The sequence below is a fragment of the Zonotrichia leucophrys genome, chromosome 8, assembly GCF_028769735.1.
Source record: "Zonotrichia leucophrys gambelii isolate GWCS_2022_RI chromosome 8, RI_Zleu_2.0, whole genome shotgun sequence".
NCBI lineage: Eukaryota > Metazoa > Chordata > Aves > Passeriformes > Passerellidae > Zonotrichia > Zonotrichia leucophrys.
The window spans coordinates 25,240,453-25,261,642 of NC_088178.1; the positions used below are offsets into that span (position 1 = coordinate 25,240,453).

At 40.5% G+C, this 21,190-nt stretch overlaps 1 protein-coding gene across 1 annotated transcript; it reads left to right on the forward strand.

Moving 5' to 3' along the window:
• Nucleotides 1–672: 672 nt before the first annotated feature.
• SCP2 (sterol carrier protein 2) lies at nt 673–19,859 on the forward strand. The gene is made up of 16 exons (XM_064719940.1): nt 673–821; nt 2,917–2,971; nt 3,549–3,620; nt 4,093–4,224; nt 4,928–4,992; nt 6,011–6,137; nt 6,802–6,865; nt 7,140–7,226; nt 7,846–7,996; nt 8,748–8,895; nt 10,484–10,591; nt 12,908–13,061; nt 15,494–15,587; nt 16,187–16,316; nt 17,718–17,797; nt 18,975–19,859. The coding sequence occupies exons 1-16, from the start codon at nt 780–782 to the stop codon at nt 19,068–19,070; spliced, it is 1,605 nt and encodes a 534-aa protein (XP_064576010.1). The 5' UTR covers nt 673–779; the 3' UTR covers nt 19,071–19,859.
• Nucleotides 19,860–21,190: the final 1,331 nt, after the last annotated feature.

The window sequence follows — 21,190 nt, forward strand, 5'->3', positions numbered from 1 at the left end:
CAAGCAGCATTTCAGAAAAAGAGAAGGATGTCGTCAAGTATCCGTTCCAAAGACATCTCTGGAGGAAAAGAGTTACAGAGCCGTAGGATCAATTGGGTTGAAAAAGACCTCTGAGACCATCAAGTGCAGCCTATGACTGATCACCACCTTGTCCCCTAGACCATGGCACTGAGTGCCACGTCCAGTCTTTCCTTAAACATCTCCACAGGCGGTGACTCCAGCACCTCCCTGAGCAGCCCATTCTCCCTTACTGTGAAGAAATTCTTCCTAATGTCCAACCTAAACCTCCTCTGGTGCGACCTTAGGCCATTTCTCTCATGCTGTCCCTCGTTCCCTGGGAGCAGAGCCTGATCCCCAGGGTGAGGAGTTGTGGAGAGCAGGAAGGGCCCCTTGAGCCTCCTTTTCTCCAGCCTGAGCTCCCTCAGCTCCCTCAGTTGCTCCTCACAGGACTTGTACTCCAGACCCTTCGCCAACTTTGCTGCCCCTCTCTGGAGAAGCAGCGAACTTCATTGCACCTCCGATTTGGGAAAACGTCTGCTAATCGCCGGGATGGGGAAATTCGGGGGGATAAGCAGGATGTTTGTAAGACTGGCCATGGCTGTGCTTTGGACAGGGCCACCGGCCGGTGCCGTAATGGGGACTCTGCGCCTTTAAGGGGTGGGTCCATGTGGCCCGGCCCCCGGGCGCTCGCTCCGCCCCCACCCCGGTGTCGCTGAGGGCCCGCGGGACACGGCGACAGCAGCGGGAGAATTAGGGATCGTCCTGCCACCACCGCCATCATGCAGCGCCGGGTGTTCGTGGTGGGCGTCGGCATGACCAAGGTACCGGCACCCGTCTGTGCGCGGGGGGACACGGCCCGCGCCGGGGCGGCCTCGGCGGCGCCCCCCGGCTGTCCGCTGAGGGGGAAGTGCTGAGGGGGAAGCGCTGCGGGAGCCGCCCGCGCCCTCCCCGGCGCGGCTGGAGCCCCTGACGGGACGCGGTGGGGGCTCGGTGCGCGCTGGCAGAGCCCGTTCCGGCCCGGCGGCAGCGGCTCCGCGCAAAGTTCACCCTCGCTCGGGGTGCGGGGAGGCCGGACCCCGGCCAAGGTGAACGTGGTGCTTCATAGAGCGGGTCGATACAGCAGCCCTGCAGCGGGCACGGTGTCCCTGTGTCCCCGTGTCCCTGTGTCCCCATAGCCGCTGGCCCCGGGCCCGTCCCGGGACAGGGCTCAGGGAGGGCAGGGCCTGCAGGGTCTGTCTGGGACCTTTCTGTTCCTGTCGCTGGGGTTGTGAGCACAGAGTTCGCCCCGCTCAGCTCCTCCGCAGCTCCCCGGGAGCAGGTGGAGCCAGCTGGGCGTGGGGCTGCTCTCCCAAGTAACAAGTGATGGGACAAGAGGAATTGGCCTCAAGTTTCCACAAGGCATGATTAAGGTTAGAATTAGGATTAAGTAAAATTCCTTCACCGAAAGGGTTGTCAAACCCAGCAACAGGCAGCCTGGGTTTGGCAGTGCTGGGGTAACAGTTGGACTTGATCTTTAAGGTCTTTTCCTACCTAAACGATTTTATGATTTTCAAAGAGGAACAGTAAAAAAACCATTTTGGCATGATGGATGAATCTTAAGACGACTTTGACATTTGCCAGAGTAATCAGAAACTCCTCCTACCGGCCACCTTTTAAATAATAACTTTTTGTCTTGTTGCTGCATGGGTACCTTTCCAGCATGTGATGTGATAGGGGAGGAATTGAAAGGTTAAAGGCAATTCTGTTAATTGTGTTTGCTGGACTAGATCACAGAATGTACTAATAGAAATTATTGAGCTCACTTATGATGTCCTTATGGAAGAGACAAGTAAAACCTGTCAGGCACCATATTGCATCTTAAGTATTTTACAATGAAATCTTTTAGGACTGTATTCCTTCTATTTGATTAACATTAATGATTTAATGACTGCTAAAATTTGTTATATCTTCTCACAACAGCAGTCCACATTTCCTGTGTGTGTAATTGTCAGTTCCCCAGTGCTCTGCATTTTCAGGAGTGGATCATCTCAGTTACCACTTGAGTATGACTTGAGGAATTGTCAGGACTCTTCTCCTCTCTGTTAGCCCAAGCAGTATCAATACAGACTTTTACAATAACTAACTCACCAACTGTTTTTTCTTGTGACCTTTGCCATGTAAATTCTCTGTCTAAATTAATGAAAGGAGGCACTGCAGAAAGTACAGCCAAGTGATACAAATGACTGGAGTCAGGAACATCAGCAGAAGGAGGTAGCAAATTAACTTTCATATGCTCACAGGGGACATCAAATAATTTGTAGGATTATAAGTAGTTAGCATGAGGATTTCTTTTAGCAGTGACACTTTTTGTTAGTGATGTAAAAATGCAAACCACATGTACTTGTGGTGGTCTCTAATGAGTTAAACTGCAAAGAAAATAAAATGTCACCTCTACTCCAATGCTGAGGAGTAAGGTATGATAAATTCTCTACAAAGAACAATAATTTTCTTGTTACAAATAGGATTATAAGGAAAAAAAGAAAAAAAAGTGTAAGGGAAGTATTTATCAAAGTTTCAGTGAATAGTATGATGAATTGGTGAAGATTACAGTTATTCTCTGTCTCACCCACAGGCTTTGGACAGGATTATTGTCCATCTCCATAGTCTTGGATCTTCTTTAAGTGACCAGAAATGGCTCTCAGCTCCCATAAAGTTGCATTATTTTCTCCCTTTAGCCATAGCAGGGCCTGGCAGCAGCACCTTACAATTCTTGGGAATTGTAAAGATTTTGTACATGCACTTTTGGGTCAATGAAAGTACATTTTTTTTCATTATTTAAAACTTATTTCTAAATTAATGTACCAATTTGAGCAAAATATGAATTAAATCTCACTGTGATTTATTCTCAGCTTGTTTTCCTTTCTTTTCTCTTGCCAGTTTTCAAAGCCTAGTGAGAGGAGTGCTGATTATCCTGACATGGCTAAGGAAGCAGGTAATTTAGTAATAAAGCATTTTGTTTGATTGCTGATGCTTATTTTAGGTCTTACAGCCAGTAGTTTTATAATACATGTGAAGGAAAAGCTACTGTTTAATAAATAGATACATCTAAAAAAACAGATTTAAAACTCAGACCACTTTCAGCAAATCCATAACTGACCTGTCCAGGTCAGCCCTTCCAGGCTGAAGTCAGCAGGATAGCTTAAAATTGGATTGTGCACTTAAATAATGGAATACTTACCTATATTATTGAAAACCTACTCTCATTGGGATGAACAACCTTGGAGCATGAACACAGAATTGATTGAGTGACATTTTCTGATAAAGAAGCTTGTTCAGAACTCAAAATACTGTGAAATTGTCCTCATGAGAATGAAGTTGTCCTTATGAGGTACAAGACCATATTTGCACCATATAATAAGGAATTTCTACAACTCTCATATGTGAATGCAGGACTCATACATACTACTCTAGGTTTGCTTGTTGTGGTTGTGAGAGCTGATTTTTTTTTAATTTTTCTTTCAATTTTAAACTTTTTTTCCAACTTTTAAACCATTTTTTTTTTTTTTTAGGCCAGGCAGCTTTAGCTGATGCTGGGATTCCTTATTCAGCAGTGAAGCAGGCCTGTGTGGGTTATGTTTATGGTGAGTATTGTTTGATTGGGATGAGACTTCTGTGTGGATAAAGTGTGAAGAATGGCATCAATAAGCTTTATATTAAGAGGAAATCTATTTCTATTCCAAAAAGATTTTTCTACTTACTTTCCTTCTGGTTCCCTATTAACAATTGTGTTGTGGCAACTGAAGTAGGGTCAGTCTGCTGTGGTACCTAGAGCAGCTCCCAAGCCACACCTCTAAGACCCTTCTGTCCAGTCCAGTTACATCCCTTTGATTCAGAGCCTGTGAGGCAGAAACAGAACAAACTTCTGTTTATAAAATCTGAGGAGTTTCATCTTGTTTCTGAGGTCCTTTACTATGGGTACCTAGAGCCATACTCAAGGTGACAGCTCAAAAGTTCAGGATTACAGTTTAATTGGTAGCACTGCACATTCATGGCAGCAAAAGCAAAACTTTGGTGAGTTTGTACCTTATTTTAATGTTGTGTTTCCATTTGAAGGTGACTCAACCTCTGGGCAGAGGGCAATCTACCATGGCCTGGGTCTGACTGGCATTCCCATCATCAATGTTAACAACAACTGTGCCACTGGATCCACTGCTTTGTTCATGGCCAGACAGCTTGTAGAAGGAGGTGGGTTGTTTTGCCCTGTGACCTAAGAGATGCAGTAGGGTGGTGTATGAGGATGTGCATGTCTTTTCCTGTGCCATGAGCTGTATGATCCTAGTCAGTTCTGCCAGTTAAGTGTTTCTGCAACAATTGTTTGGAGGAGTGCAGAAACAGTGGCATTGTAGTACTGCAGGCACTAAAAGAAGAATCTGCTGAAAAGCTTAGCTTTTTTCTTTTAGCTTGAAGTTAATTCAAGTGTCTAACTATCATGTTTTTGGAAGGGAGGGGAGAGGCAGTCTGACAGACCACGCTTTGAGCCATCAGATGAGTATTTCCTCCTATTTTTGCAGTTCGTTTGTGGACTTTGATACTTTCTTGCACTGATGCTGATGTTTCTGTAATGACCACCATAGCAACACTGTGTATGATTGTTTAGTATTTGTAACTGAGACATAAATGCTTGGTTGTCTATGAGAGTTGCTGTCAGACAATTAAAAATAAATCCCAATGCTGTAGTGATCTTTCATTCTTTGGTATCAATATCTTTGTATCAATATCTTGTCCATCTTAATGTAACTCTTTCAAAAATGAAGGAGGAAGGAAGGGCAGCTGGCAGGTGTTTGTGTACATATCTGGTAATTGAATAGTTGTTAGTTTCTAGTGTCATTTATAATCACATTGTGCTTGAAATAGTCACACATTTTATTTTATTTTATTTTATTTTAAGGTTTGGCAGACTGTGTTCTGGCACTCGGCTTTGAGAGGATGGCAAAAGGATCTCTTTCTTCAAATGTAAGTGTCTGAAACACTTGATATGTTTGTGTTTGTACATGGGATGAACTTCTTCATTCTCTGAGCTGTATTGTCAATAACACCACTTGCTTTACTGTGCTCCTGCAGATGATGACAAAAGAAACCAGTTAGTTTGATCTAAATAATCTTTTAGTGAGGTCTGTGATTCTGATGGCAGCTATGACATACTATAAAAAGTCAATTCTAAAACATTCCGTGCAAAATTCATGTGTCGTGTTTGTTGTATTTTGCCAAGATTATGTTAAAGGCTGGGTGAGTGGGGAAAAAGGAAAATACCAGATAAAATGCTGAAGCTTTGAGTAACTGAAGTATCTTTCTCAAACAACACAGCAAATCAAAGATTCTGTCTCTTCTGGTCTGATGCTTACTCAGTTGACCTGTTAACACACTCTCCCAAAAACTAAGGGCTTCTTGAATCTTATTTGTTTTTACAGGAGAAGTGTGTGTGGGTTTGTTTGTATTTTGCCTTAAGGCAAGCAATATTAGAGCCCATATGTCATTTAACTGCAGAACTGCCAAATTCGATAAAATATTCAAGAGGTTTGGGTGAAAAACGTTAAATTTAGCAAGTGATAAAACTGAGAAAAAGTTATCATTTAACATGCTTTACAATATTTCTTCTAAGCTTCATTGAAAATACTACTAGAGTATTAATTTTATAACTTAAAACTATGTAAATGGTAGGATTTTAAGTGAGGTGAAAAATACCTAAAGTCCCCTGCTGAAAAAAGTGACTGTGATACAAATTATGTAGCAGTAATTGTTGCCACGAATCAGTGCTGTGGTTATAATGTCAAGCATTTTCTGCTTATTTACTTTTTTTTTTATAGCTAGGAAATTATCAACACTTCTGATCATGTCTCTGAAGTGCAGCATACTGCCCAGGGACTTGTTAAAATATTAGAAAAACTTATCATTTGCTTGAAATCTGTGACAGTTTTGTGGTGTTGTTGAAAAAAAAAGGAAATTATGGTTTGATTTGTATTTCTGTTTTCAGTTTGCAGACAGAACTAATCCTATGGACAAACACATGGAAATTATGATAAATAAATATGGCCTAGCAAGTGCTCCAGTGGCACCTCAGATGTTTGCAAGCGCTGGCAAAGAACATATAGAGAAATATGGTCTGTTAAAATACATTTTTTTCATTGTCTTCTCTTTATGAAGTGATTTAAAATAATAAGATTTTGTTTTATTAAATGGTGGCATTAAGGTTGCATAACTCCCTGCATTTTATCCCTGTGCCTTAGGATAGGTAGATGGGCATGGGGCTGAACTGTTGGGCAAATGCTGTTGGGTGTTTGATTTGATTGAATCCTTAATACAAGGCTGCTGCCACTGCTGTTTGCTACCCCTGACCAGACAAGGGAATTGGCTCCAAGGTAACAGCCTGGCCTGTTGTGCATCTTTTAATTGCACTTTTAGGCTATTATATGAAAAAAAAAATAGACTTAGAAAACATGTGCATTTTATTTGTAGTAGTATTATTCTACTGCTGAAACGTAAATGATCATTTTCCTATCAGTGCAAAACAGCTGCAGTGAAATTGTGGAGTCTGTGTTTTTATGTCAGTGTTAAATAAGCAGTTGGGTTGTTCTGTCATGTTTTGTAGTCTTTATCTAATTTTGAAACCTCAGCTGAGTTCTAAGGAAAGTCTTCATAACAATGTGTTTCTTGTAAAGATGCTTGTAAAGGTCAGATTCCTATGACACAATATTTAAACTGTTATGTCAGCACTGTTTGAGCAAACAAAGTATTTAAACTCAGATTTTTTTTTCCCCTTTTCAGGGACAAATCCAGAATACTTTGCAAAGATTGCATGGAAGAACCACAGCCATTCAACCAACAACCCGTGAGTCACGTACTCTGCCTCTATAGCCAACAGCCCTGGTTGTTAAAAAAATTCCTGCACAACAAAGTAATATTTTTAGAATACATCCAGAATATTTTCAGCTTATGTTCTTTATTATGGAATGAGAAAATAAATAAATTATTCTAGAAATATATTAAAAAACAACTATCTATCCAGTGCCTTATAGTTTGTAAAGAGAGCTCTATAGCTGCCTGATAGTGTGATGTTAGTGTGTCTGCTGCTCAGTCTGATGGCATCTGTGTGTTTCCCTTAGGTATTCCCAGTTCCAAAAGGAGTACACATTGGATGAAGTTCTGCACTCTCGCCAAGTTTTTGATTACTTGACTATCTTACAGTGCTGGTAAGGAGAGGACTTGGCATTGTGAAATAGATCTTGATGTTAAGACAAATATAGTAGGACATCTATTTAAATAAAGTCTGTTTGTGCGTTAATTATAATTTACAGATTGCTTTCAGTAAAACTTTCTATAAATAAAACAAATGTGGAAAATCTGTCATGACCAAGCACTAGATACTTGCTCTCAGTGTAATACATTGAGCTGAAAGAAGTTTTGTACTTTGGGGTTCTAATGTAATTCTGTTCTTTTACTAATGTGCATCCATCACTGTTAAGTGTTAATTCTTCACTTCAGCCTTTCCTAAGCACTCTATATATGTGTTTATATATGTTTATAGCCAAGTAGAAGCTTTGATTTGTCCTAAATTGAAAAACCTTAATGACACATTTCTATTTTGATGTAATGATTTTCAAATGTCTGGTATAAATATTACTGAAAGTGTCCAGTAAGCACTGATGGAATTTATAGTTTCAGTGGTAACAGCCAAAGAAAGTGGGGTTTTTTGTTTGTTGTGGTTTTTTTTGTATGTATTAAAAGATAAATCTTTGGAAGATCAACAATTTAATGAAGATTGACATTACTGATTTAGAACAATAACATCATTATTTTTCTTTCAATCAGTCCAACATCAAATGGTGCTGCAGCTGCAATTTTGGCTAATGAGGAGTTTGTGAAAAGGCATAAATTGCAACCAAAAGCTGTGGAAATTCTAGCACAGGTGATGGCTACTGATTATCCAAGCACATTTGAAGGGAACAGTTGTATGAAGATGGTAGGTTTGCAATTCTGTATTCCCTGGTACTCATTGGGGTGATTTTTTCTGAGGTTTTTTTTTGTTTATAGCTTTGGGTTGGTGTTTTGTGGGGTTTTTTAAATATGGTTTTGGGTTTAGGTGTTTTTAAGTGCCTGCAAGTCCTACTGATGCTATAAACATTTTCATGTCAGTGAGCAAACATATTATGCTTTGTGGTGAATGTAAAATTGATTTCATTTGGACAGCTATAGAATAAGCAAGGAGTGTGATTGTGGAATGACAATAAGTAACTTATAAACAGTCTATCAGAAACCTAGTTTTTAACCAATTATTTACAGGCTATTTTTTTAACAACTTCAACAGCAAATGAAAATTCCTTGCATTTTTCTCTTTATAGTAGTAATGAAATTTAAAACAATCAGGTGGATCATAGAAAAAGGTAACAGTGCAATTTGAGGATTTGTGTCAAGGCTGTTGGTCTGAGTCTTGCAAAAGAACAATTTGGGTTGTGATCAAGGTTAAGGAAATGGAGGATATTCCCCAGAAAGGTTTTGCATGCCAACAATAAGCCTTAGAATATATTATTTCTTTCTAGACAATTTTTATTGTATGACTATCAAACTCTGACATGTGATGCATTCAAATAAATCAGAATACCATCTCCTTCTTTCACTGACAGGATCTATAGAAGCACAGTAAAGTGTAAAAATTAAGCTGTGAGCTATACTTCTGTAATGATACTTTAACATAGAATTTCTCTTTTTTTCAGGTTGGCTATGACATGACTAAAAATGCTGCACAAAAATGTTTTGAAAAAGCAGGGCTGAAACCTACAGATGTTGATGTGATTGAACTTCATGACTGCTTCTCAGTTAATGAGTTCATCACCTATGAAGCTCTGGGACTGTGTCCAGAAGGTAAGAGCAGCACTGGAGATAATTGTTTTGTTACAATGAAAAGCACCAAGGATGCCCAAATTAAGAACTGCTGTTATCTCAGTCTTAGGCCCCTTTTTTGGAGCTGCATTCTATCATAATCTTACCCCAAGATTTCCCTCCATCTATGTATTTCCTTTTAAGAAGATAAATATAGGACAAGAATTGCCTGTGGGGGCTTTAGCCAGTCACTGATCTTTGAAACATCTTTGCCTCAGAGTTATTGGCAAGTTGTCAACGTGCATCTAAAGTCAACTATGTAACAATGCTCAGATTAGTTTAATGTCAGTGAGTTTGCTGGATTTACAACAGATTCAATGGCAGTGGAATTCAGCTCTGTGCATGTAAGTAAAAGCATTAAAAATTTCTGTTCAAGAGGATATTTTATGATTTCAAATAAATAATGGATTGCACTGCTATTTCAGTTCATGATGTATTTAAATTGTAAACATATTCTTGTTTTGCAAAGGTTATCATCTGATATAATCTGTCTCTAATTTGTTTTTAACCAATGTGAGGAAATACCATATTCTGGCACTAGGTGGTATATTAAGTCTGAGCTTTCCTACTGAAACAGACATTTATGGAACTCCAGGAAGATGTAATGTGTTTGCCTTTTAATATCTGCTTTCTGCTATCATTTTTGCTGTATTTTTATGGATCTGCAGCAAAAATGGTAAATGTTTGACATATTTAAACAGGTACATTAAGCTCTTTAGGTTCATTCCTTTAATTAATGTAGAATAATCCTGGTGGTACTTGTCTATTTGACTAATTAGCCTTGTGCATGGTTATTTAATAGTGCTGTTCTCACAACCCTTTGTCAGTCTGGCCTTAATAGTATATGAAACTTATCTTGGAATGATAGACTAATTAGGCATAAAAATTAATGAAATGACATAAACCACTGTGGATTTAGATGGGCAAATCTAACCTGGTATTCTCATTTAATGGCACCATGGAACCATGACAGATCTTTTTTACACTTCAGTGTTATTAATGTAGGCTGGAGAAGCTGGTACAAGAATAAATGAGTATGAGCCTGGTTAAAAGGGAGAATTGTCTGTAGTCTGGAAAGCTAAACAATTCTGAACATTAGTCTTCTGAGTGGTTTTATTCACTATTTTAATGTCTGAATACAGCCCAAGGTACCATTAGTTGGCCTTTGTGACAGGGGTTTGTGTTCAACTTGGTGTTCACCTTCCAAGTCCTGGGGGTCACAAATTACAATTTTAAAAAATGTAATTATCACTGCAGTTGCATGAACAAAATCTAAATAGTTTCATTATACTGATTGCATCATAATGCTATATACACCAACAGAACAATTCAACTGCAAATTAAAAACAGCTCTTGTACAAATGCTTCTCTTCCATGTTATGCTTTCTCCAATGGTATGAGCAAGTCTCATTAATGTAGTTTGGCCAATATTTGCTCTTTGGGAAAGATGAGCTGTAACATTTCCTAGGGTTTGACTGACATGTGGCATCTCTGGTAAGTTACAGCAGAACTGAAAAATCACTTATAAATAAAAAAAGAACATTTTTCTGACATGAATTCTGTTTTATAGGAAAAGCATGTGACCTAATCGACAGGGGAGACAATACTTATGGAGGAAAATGGGTTATTAATCCCAGTGGTGGCTTGATTTCCAAGGGACACCCTCTTGGTGCCACAGGTATGCAAAACCTTCATTTAATCACACCCAGTAGATAAGAGCTACAGCTCTTGAGCAGGCAAGTGCTTCCCATCTGTGCTTGAAATGTGAGGGCCTCAAAGCTTCTTCCCTCAAGTCTTCTTTCCAAATAATCCAAGTGTTGGAGCAGGGTAACACAGCTTAACCTTCCTAAATAATTGCTCAATAGTACAACTTCTGAATAGTACTTGAATAACTGCTCTAATATGATGTCATCCTTTAAAATTCTGGTTTTGGAGATTTTTCCTGCCTCTGAATAGCCTGTACTATTGTTAGCTGTACTAGAGCCTATTTTGTTAAGTCTTGGATGTCAAAATATTTATCTGATGTTTACAACAGAAGCTCACTTGGTTGCCATTTCCCAGCAACATAGGTTTCCCCATTTTGTGTTTGTTTGATTTTTTTTTTTTCTTTCTTTAAACTACCGTTCTTTTTTCTAAATGTGTTGGCTCTTGGACAAAATGTGTTAGATTTGCAAAGATAATTCACCCTCCTTGGGTGAATTTGGAAATGAGAAGTTATCAGAAAACTGGAGAAGATGAAACCTTGTGAAACACCAAATCTTAATCTAAACAGTTGTAACAGTGAGATACAATATGCAGTTAAGTGTGGGGGGCAGGGGGAGTGTTAGGAAACTTTGGAGGAAAAGGGTTCCAGAAAAATGAGACTGTGGATATCTGTAACAGAGTGAGAGTATTGCATTGCCAGGTTTATGTTAATTTTTGTCAGTTACACAGTGATAGAAGCAGAGATAGCTTCTTGCTTCTCCAGTGCCATGGGATGGAGGAAGAGTCAGCAAAATGCAGAAAATGTCAAGTCTTAGCCTGTCAGCTTCATTTCCCTTGGAAACAGCCTTGAGGCCAGTTACATGCTAAGCAAGGGTCACGTAAATCCTCTGAAATATCCAAACCATTGCAGGACAGGCTGCAGCACAGTACACACCCTCTCCTTGAGGCTGAGAGAATGTGAATGAAACCTGTTCATTCTCATCTATGACTGGAATTTTAAAACTTCTTAACTCCTTCATAATATTTCAGTTGGCAATATGTACAATTGTGTGCATGAAATGCAGATTGCTTGTGTGCCTTGTCCAAAGACCTGTGCAGTTGTCCAGGGGAAGGGACAGGAAGGGATGAGGGAAAGGAGAAAAGTTTGAGGAATGTGCAGAGAAAGGCAAAGGAGCTGGGGGAAGGTCTGGAGCACAAATCCTGTGAGGAATTCCTGAGGCAGCTGGGGGGGCTCAGGGGGGACCTTCTCACTTTGTCCAGCTCCCTGGAAGAAGGGCTGTAACCAGAGGATGAAAGGATACAGCCTCAAGCTGTGCTAGGGAGGTTTAGGCTGGACATCCAGGGGAATTCTGGCACAGAAAGGATGGTTAAACACTGGAATGGGCTGCCTGGAGAGTTGAAGGAAGGACATGACACTCAGTGCTTGGTCATGGGCTGGTCTCCATGGTCTCAGAGCTCTTTTCCAACCGAATGAACTCCGTGATTCTCCCAGGCTGGGCCCTGGCTGCAGACAGAGCTGCTGCCATAGAGACTGGGGGTGGGCACAATCCCAGAGTGCCAGGGCTGCTGTGCAAAGGGGTTCCCCCTCCTTTGGGCTTCCCAGGGACATCCAGTTCTGTGAAAAATGCCAATCACTTGTTTTTAAAATTTTAAAAGTTTAATGGCAATAAAATGGTTATAAAAATAGTTATACAATTTGGACAATTTGAATTAGGACAATATGAGACAATAGAGACAAAGAGTTACAGATGTCCGGGTACCTTTTCTGGGCAGCACGAGCTCGAAAAAGGACCCACGTTAACAGAGGATTTACCCTTAAAAGCAACAGCCTGTTGCATATTCATACACCTCATACATGATGCATAAACTCCATTCAAACACAGGATTCTATCTGGTCATCATCAACTTCTTCCTCTGAATCCTAACAGCGCCTTCGAGGCGGGAAGAAGTTCATTTCTTCTGATAGGAGGGCAATAAATTCTTTCTCTCTGAAAGATTCAGGTGTCCTGTGGCTGCTATCTCGCTGCGAGTCCTTTCTTTAAAAAAAGTATCCTACATAGCACAGTTTCTATTTTAACATTTTGTATAACCTAAAACTATATTTAACATGCTGTTAAAGAGAATTAATACAATATTACTTTCTAACACAACACATATAATATCCATTTGGATATTTAGAAAAGCCAATGATAAAATCCATGCATTTTTCACGAGTTGGCTGGCTGGCAGTTCCCCAGGCCCCGTTGGCGGGCAGGCCGCGGCTGAGCCGGCTCTGCGCTCGATGTTTCAGGGCTGGCGCAGTGCGCGGAGCTGTGCTGGCAGCTGCGCGGGCTGGCGGGGCGGCGCCAGGTGCCGGGGGCGAAGGTCGCGCTGCAGCACAACCTGGGGCTCGGCGGCGCCGTGGTGGTGACGCTCTTCAGGATGGGCTTCCCCCGGGACGGCAGGTGAGACACGCACCGGGGGCTCGGCCGGCACGGGGGGAACGGCGGCTGCACGGCCGGGCCTTCCGGAGCGCTCGGCTGGGGCGGCACGGAGCGCGGGGACAGCGCTGCCGGCCCAGCCTGGCTGTGCCGCTGCCTGCGCCCTCACAACTTCGTGCTTTTGGAGTTACCGCCGCTGCTCAGGGGGGAGATTGCCCTGTAAACTAAACACTCCTGTGTCCCTGCGGCACTGCCCGTCTGTGCTGAGGTTAAAATTCACACACTCTCGTGTCACATCGAGCGCTGAGAGTTATTGGAAAACTCACACCGGCTTGTAGAAATGGCTCATGTGGAGCCATTCCTCAGTGAGGAAGAGCGATGTTCCGAGGAAAAAAGCCACCAAATAAAAACCATTCCAAGAATAAAACAGGACACATTAAAAGTAACTAATTGAAATTAGGTATCTGCCAAAACCACCAAGACATTCATGGGAACAGAGAAACCAGGCTTTCTCTGCTAGAATTGTTACTGGTTTAGCTCTGTGAAGGATTGCTTTCAGTCCGGGTTCATGTGATACTGTAATTCCTTACAGTTCTGGGGTGTTACTGGCTACAGAATTGGCACTGGCAATTGTAGCCTGTTCCACAGTGGGGAACACTGATAAGAAGCTGCTGCACTCTGCTGTAGCTCAGTGCTCAAATAGACAGGAATTGAGAGAAAACACTTAAAATTTGTATTCTGGTGTTTCAGGGGAGACTTACAATACAGTTCCCTTTACATTTTCATTTTCAGCTTTCCTTAGAAAGCTTGATATGGTTATTGTGGGTATTATGGCTTTTAAAGCTCGATCTCAGTGCTTTGTTTTCTCTGAAAACCTGTGAACAGCAGAATTTATCATACACTGGCCTTTCAGAAGGAAACACACCCCTCCCTCCCAGCTGATATTTCTAACATCTGTTTCAGCTAAACCTGTGCAGTTCCTGGGAGGTGACAATATAACCTGTGGAAGAGGTGATGAGAGAGAAGCCACTGAACTTTGAAAGGCTTCAGCAGTGATTTTTTTGTAGTGTCAGGAGTGATAATTCTGTCTCTTTTAATCCATAAGAGGCTGTACCATGTGAGGAAAAATATGTCTTCTCATGGATTCTCTTCAAACATGTTCACATAACTTGTCAGTGGGTGTTGGTACAGTTTTACATCTGAAGAGAAAAGACTGTTACAGGGAGCACACCTTTTCCCATTGCTTTGAGCTTTGTCTTTAAAAATAGTCACTGTGTTGAGAATGTTGCTATTTTTATATCATCAGCCTTGAGGTGCTGCTGGAAGTAATCCTTCCTGTCAGGGAGAGCTTTTCATGTACAGATAATATTTCTCCTGAAGAAACTTAAGTCTAATTCACTATAGCTCATTTTACCTTCATTGGCGTTCAGGATTTTTAAAATATGTCTTAAGTACAACTCAAGCCAGAGAAATTTTAGCAACACTCATTTCAGCTTATCCCAGAGAAGCTTGAAGCCCCTTGGTTCTCCCAGAGGCTCTGTGTGGGAGATCCTGACACAGGGAGTTGCACCAATGTGTGTCAGACTTTGGAATGGAGCAGAGTGGCTGATGTGCTCAGACACCCCTTATGTAACTGAGTGATGATGGGCATTGTGAAATTGAGGGAAAGGTGGTGAAACTCCATGTTTGTGGAGATCCTTCACACCACTTCCTACACTACAGTCAGTCACTGGTTCCAGATCAAGCCTGTGGCTTTAGTAATGGCTGGTAAGAATGTGAATCAAGGCAGCAGGACTTGGTCAGTTTTGCATTAGTTTTTGAAAGAGTTCTGGTTTTTGTTTGGTGGCTTTTTTTGAACCTTACAGTTTCCATCCTGTTAGTACAGCCTTGGTTTGTTGGCAAAGTGGATGTGTCTCCCTCAGACCAGACAGTGCCCACTCTGGCTACCCTGGCACACCCCTGCAGGGCAGTGGCACTGCCACCCCAGTAAGCTCCAGCAGCATTTCCTGAGCAGCTCTGTCACTGCAGCAGTGTCAGCCCTGCCCACAGTTCTGGCCTCTGCTGCCAAGAGGTGGCAATAGCAGTGAACCTGTTCCTGCTGCTGCTTGAATTGCCATTTCTTTGGACATTTCTCTGTACTTTGGCTCTGTGTGCCCCTGCAGGAATCAAGATCTTCCATCTTGCTATCAGGCCATGCAGAGTGATTTCTCCAGATTATCAGGAATAAGATTAATGATTTACTTCCATTGTAAAATTAATCTTCAGTTCATACACACAGAACACCCAGATATCTGGAGTGATTGTAATTCAGGCTATCAAGAGAGCAAGCTTCACTTTGATAGCAGAGTTGCTTTATACCAATGAAATGTTTCTTGCTGGTGTTAGGCCTTGGTGATCATTTGAAGATGTTGAAAATGTGATTTTAAGTGTTTTAATTAATGGGGTTTTTGTTTCAGCAACGGCCGTATTGCAGCTGTGCCTGTCAGTGCAGCTGTTGATGGATTTAAAGCACACCTGGTCTTCAAAGAGATTGAAAAGAAGCTCCAAGAGGTACCTGGCTACTTCTTTTACCTACAACAGGATTTTAATTGATAACAGAATGTGTGTGAAACCTGTTGGGAATGTATTAGCAACCACCACTTCTTCAGGACTGCTCATTGAAACAAGTGCTACAGATTTGGATTTTGTAATTTTCACAATTCTTGGTTAAAGAAATCTTTCACACTGTGCCATGATTTTAAATTACCTTTTCCCCAGATAGTTGCTACCTGCATAGGGATATTTCAGTGGAGGCAAGATTAGATTGTAGGTGAGAAGCTTGCTAACTAACCAAAGAACTTTGTGTTTGGGGTTAGGTTCTTGCCTTTTAAGTGTGATTAGCAGGAGAAATTGCATTTTATCAAACTCATGTCAGGACAAGGCTGTTAGGACTATTCTTCTTAGTTTAATAGATTTCAATATGGATAGCCATAGTTTGAGGTTTTTTGTTTAGATTTTTTTAATGGTTGTTTAAATGATGCATAGTAGGAGGAATAGATATTTTTAGGTTAGTAGAAATGGTGAAGGTTTTTTTTAATTACTTTTGTTAAATTAAGACTAACTGAAAATTATGTTGAAGTAAATGACTTTCTCATTGTGTGTCATTACAGGAAGGAGAGCAATTTGTTAAGAAAATTGGTGGAGTCTTTGCCTTCAAAGTAAAAGATGGTCCTGGTGGGAAAGAGGCAACTTGGATAGTAGATGTGAAAAATGGTAAAGGCTCTGTGGCAGTCAATTCAGGTCAGTGCTCTTTGATTATGTCATTGCAGAACACACATAAAACTAATGAACACAGAACTTATATTCTGTTCAGGCTGTTTGACCTTGAGCAAAAATGATGTAGAGCCACCTTAATTTTAAACATTTCTTATTACTGACACTTTTAATCCCTGGTGTTTCAGACCAAGAACTAAACAGCTTCTACTCTGAATCTGTCTGGAGATAATAGTGTATTTTCCTATCACAGATCTGTGATATGATTTCACAGGAATCAGAATGGAAAAAAAAAAAAAAGTGAAAATCAAACCTCTGGGACTTTTTTGCTCTCACTTCTTAAAATTTGGGCCAAAAATGTAATTTGTAGCTGTTTCTTCAGTTGCTTTGCTGGAGACACTGGTAAGCAGTAACCTGGTCTGCCTTGTCAAGTTACTTCTCCTCTGCAGGTAGTTAAACAAAACTTGGTTGGTTTCAGTGCTGTACCAGCTGACATAAACTTCAAGGTCCATTTTGAAATAAGAAACAGACTGGATGGTGTTGGGGAACCCCATAAAAATATTGAGAGCACAAGATTTGTACCCTTGCCATGAAAATGTCTTGTCACAAATCTGAAGTCACACACCCTAGTAATGAAAATTAAAAAAAAAACAAACCAAAGACGAGAGCCAGTCCTCAAAATCTGATATATCCATGAACCTGCAACACAACTTTTAATTAAAAACACAATGGGGATTTGATTCAGAAATTCATTGTTATGTTATTAGAAATAAAAGACCACAGTCTTCTGTTGCATGGGGAACAGTTTATCAAAGATTTCAGTCTAATAATAAGATGAGTGTAGGAAAAGATGTGTGCAGATTTTAGCCCTTTGGTTTACACATCAGTATTTATATCAGAGTTTATTAAAACAATTTTCCAGTTTACTTTAGTAAGAAGATCCTAGAAACTTCTGTACTTGAATGAATTCAAATGAGTGCTTTCAGAATGCACATGTTGTTCCCATGGAAGGAGAGGGCAGGAAATGCCTGAAATGTCAGTAATGAGTATCTTGAGAGTGTCACAGGGGAAAAATCATCTCCTCCAAGCTGATCTTCATACTAGCAAATATAAGCTTGATAAAGCTGAAAAATGATTATCAGTGCTTGCAATGAACATTCTGTCAGGATGCAGGTAGATTATTTTTTATTTTCAAGGAATGAATTTGCTGAGCTTTTCAGGAAGGCCCATCTTTCTTCACTGTTGGGGTGCTCTGTGCTGCATGGTGGCCCAGCTGCCTCTTGCTGCTATTGTTTTAATGGCTCTTGCTTGTACATGCTTCAGGTATCATTTGCTGGCCTGTGGTCTGAAGGGATGCTCCACACAGTTGTAGCTCCTATAAGTGTTTAATTTCTCAGTTTGAATCTTCATTCTTCTCCTGTGTTGCAGATAAGAAGGCAGATTGTACAATCACCATGGCTGACACTGATCTGCTGGCACTCATGACTGGCAAAATGAACCCTCAGACAGTAAGTACAGCAAGGATGGCCTGATCAGGGAACTGGTTGGTTGCTTTGCCTGTTTTTAAGTTGAAATAATTTGAATGTTTTAATCCAAAACTTCCATGGCTGATCTGAAAAATGACAATTCTTGGTGTGCTCTGAGCAAATGACCCAAAGTGAGATTGATCAAGCACAGGGATGTGTGTCAGATATCCTGCAGGGATGTGTCCTGTGTCATATCCCAGAAGGAGATACAGCAGTGCTTGCTTGGCAGAGAAGAGGGGCAATCCAGTTTTTGCAAAATGCCATGAGAAAGAAGGGATGTGAGCCTCTCTTTAGAGGGCTTTACCCCCATAGCTGACATTAGTGTAAGGAGTCACCTTGGTGCTGAAAAGCAGAAAGTGAGGTGAGCATCCACTGAATGCCTGTCATTTTTTCTTGTTGGATGGCGAGTTTGGGGGGTTTTTATTTGTTTGATTTGTTTAATTTGATTTTTTTTATTCTTCTGTGCACCAAAAGCAGTCATAGTGTACAAGTAAACCAAGTAACCAGAAATTTAAGTTAATTTCAAGTTGCTGTTCTGTGCTTCCACATTCGAAGTGCTCTGGGTCACTGTTTCAAGATTTTGGTCTGGTAATCATGGGGTAAATTTTGCAACTGAAACGTGTCTAGGAGAAGTTTTAAGATAAAACACACTGTGGAAATGTAATATCCATGTAGAAAATTCAGAAGCAACTCTGGCTTTACATCCAGAGTTCGAGAATTTTGGTGCATGCAGTTTATCTCCTTACAAGGTCTGGAGGAAAAATCCAAATTTTCTGCATGTCTGCTTTACAAACAGACATTTGCAAAATTGAATTGATCAGGAACAAAGCCAGTTAAGGCTGAGGAGGATTGAGCTAAGAAATCAGTTGTGGCACCTACTGTCACTGTGGCTTTGCTGCTTGCAGTTGAATCCATGAGCATGGCTGTGATAATCTGAGAAACAAACAAGTTTATTCTCTTTAGCTATCAAAAAATAATTAGAATACAACTTCCTCAGCTTGCTGTTCTGCAGTCAGACAATGCATTTGTTGCTGGATGTGAGGTGCCAGAATGTTGGAAATACCAAACTGCTCTTCCATAATAAGCCAGAACTGTCTGGAGGGATGCATTTGGGATAAAATGTTTTATTGCATTTCACAGAATTTCTCTTTCTTTCCAGGCATTCTTTCAAGGCAAATTGAAGATTTCTGGGAACATGGGCATGGCAATGAAACTTCAGAATCTACAGCTTCAGCCAGGCAAAGCTAAACTTTGAGCTCAGTAGAGTAAATAGTCAGTACTTGATATTCTTGACAAAAAAGTAGAATTAAACTAGACATTATCAATAATATGGCACAGGCTGGGTTTGATTGGACCTCTCTCACCTAAATTCTGTGGTTAGAGACCTTAAATCTCTTAACAATTTCCATCAGTTTCTCTGTGGCTGAGCTTGAGGCACTAACACTTACAAATGGTACATGGTGGGGCTTTGTGACAGCTTTTGTTCTAATCAATATGGACAATTTGTAAAAATTAGAGCTGAATTAGCCTGCTTACTGTTGTTGAGATTAGTTGGGAAGGAAGAGAGGAAAGTTATAAATAGTTTGGCATATCAATGACATGAGTTGCATTTTATAAAAGTTGTAATAGCAGATCATACAAATGCTTTCTGACTTCCATTCTCTCCAATTTGCTGCTGCTTACATTAAAATGATCTTGTAAAGGGGATCTCTAACATTTTTTTAGAATAGGAATTTGCTATAAAATACTTTTCTTATTACTACTTTGGAATTAAAAAAGAAACAAAATATCCAGAAGTAAGCAGGAACTAGAATGCTGCTTTGAGGTTCACAGGATTTGATAACACTTCACCTTGAAAACAGATTAGATTTGCCAGGAGAGCAGAGAGGGAAGATAACCAATATGTTACCTGTTTTCTCCTGGTAAAAACTGGTGTTGATCATGATGAAATTCTTGTCAGTTATGTAAAAGCTTTAAGTTCTGTTTTGGGAAAATGTATTCTGGTTGGAAGTTTAATAGAAAATTAAATATACTTTTCCTGTTCTTCTGTGTGTCTCTTGCTCAGATTTATAAATGTGGATTTCATGTTAATGTACTGAACTGAGTATTTTATTCAGGTTGTCACAAAGGACACCTGCAGGCATCCACTTTTTCCTCCTCAGGCACTAAAAACTTCATCCATAAACTTCATGTCAGTCCAGGAGACACATCTCACATCCTCACATATTTGGGCTATGGCTGAGGAACTTACACTGAAACTTTCACTTCCCTGGCTTAACTGAAGTAATAATAAAAAAGAGCAAATTCAAGCCAATCATTCTGCCTGCTGTTGGGAATGGTGACAGATTGCTGAGCAGTTAGAATGGCTCTACAGCCTCAGACCAAAAATGCTTCTGGCCCCTGGATTTTCTCCCTGTTGGTACCTTGGAAGAAGAGGAAGATTCATCTCTTTACTCAGAGTACTTTCCTAACTGCCACTGATTGTCTTTTTTTTTTTTTTTCCCAGCTCACCAATTTGAGCCAGAAGTGAATATGTCTGGATTGTCTTTCATGAGTTTTTCCAGTCCCTTTTGGAATCCTTGGACAGCTTTTTTAGCATGGATCATGTGTTTATGTACCTACACATCATCTAGAATTAAACTCACTCCTTTTCTATCCTATACATTGCAGTTTTATACCTCTTAGGTTTTGGGGGCTTTTTTGAGGGGCTTTGTGTTTTACTGGAAGAACAGTGAGCAGCTTCAGAGCACTCCTGGTGTTTATATTCTTGTCCTGTCACCTTCAGGCTCCTCAGCTCATTCTGTTTAACTGTGTCACATGGAGAGACCCTTGGAACCTTCTGTCCATCCAGTATCCTTCCTGTATGCAGCATTCCAATTGTCCTGTTAAAAGTTTTCAAGATACAAGAGCATTTTCTGCCTCAATTTTTCTTTCCCCAGTTGCTTTTCTGACCACTCCTTGTTTTGAGGTGGTGTTTTCTTAGATCTCTTAAAACTGGGGGCTCATTCCTTTCATACTAACTCAGTGCTTATTTCTGCACTGGGAAATGGAAATATTTTAAAGTATTGTTCTATATGCATCAGTTAATTTGTACTGAATTTCAGCTGTCTTTTATTGCCCAGGAACTCAGTGGTCAGGCCTAGGTTTTAATATCTGGATGGATCAATATTTGTGACCCCACTTTTCATCATCTTTTCCAAGGCATTAGTTTTCTGTTAATTAGGACAAATATGGCATTGCTCCACTGTAAACTTTTAAAAGTACAGTCTGGTCACATGAATGGTTTCCTCCTGTGCATTGTTTATTGACTTATCTAAGGATTGGAATAGATAGGAGTCATATCTCTCAAATGAAAGCAGTGTTTAACTCCCTGTA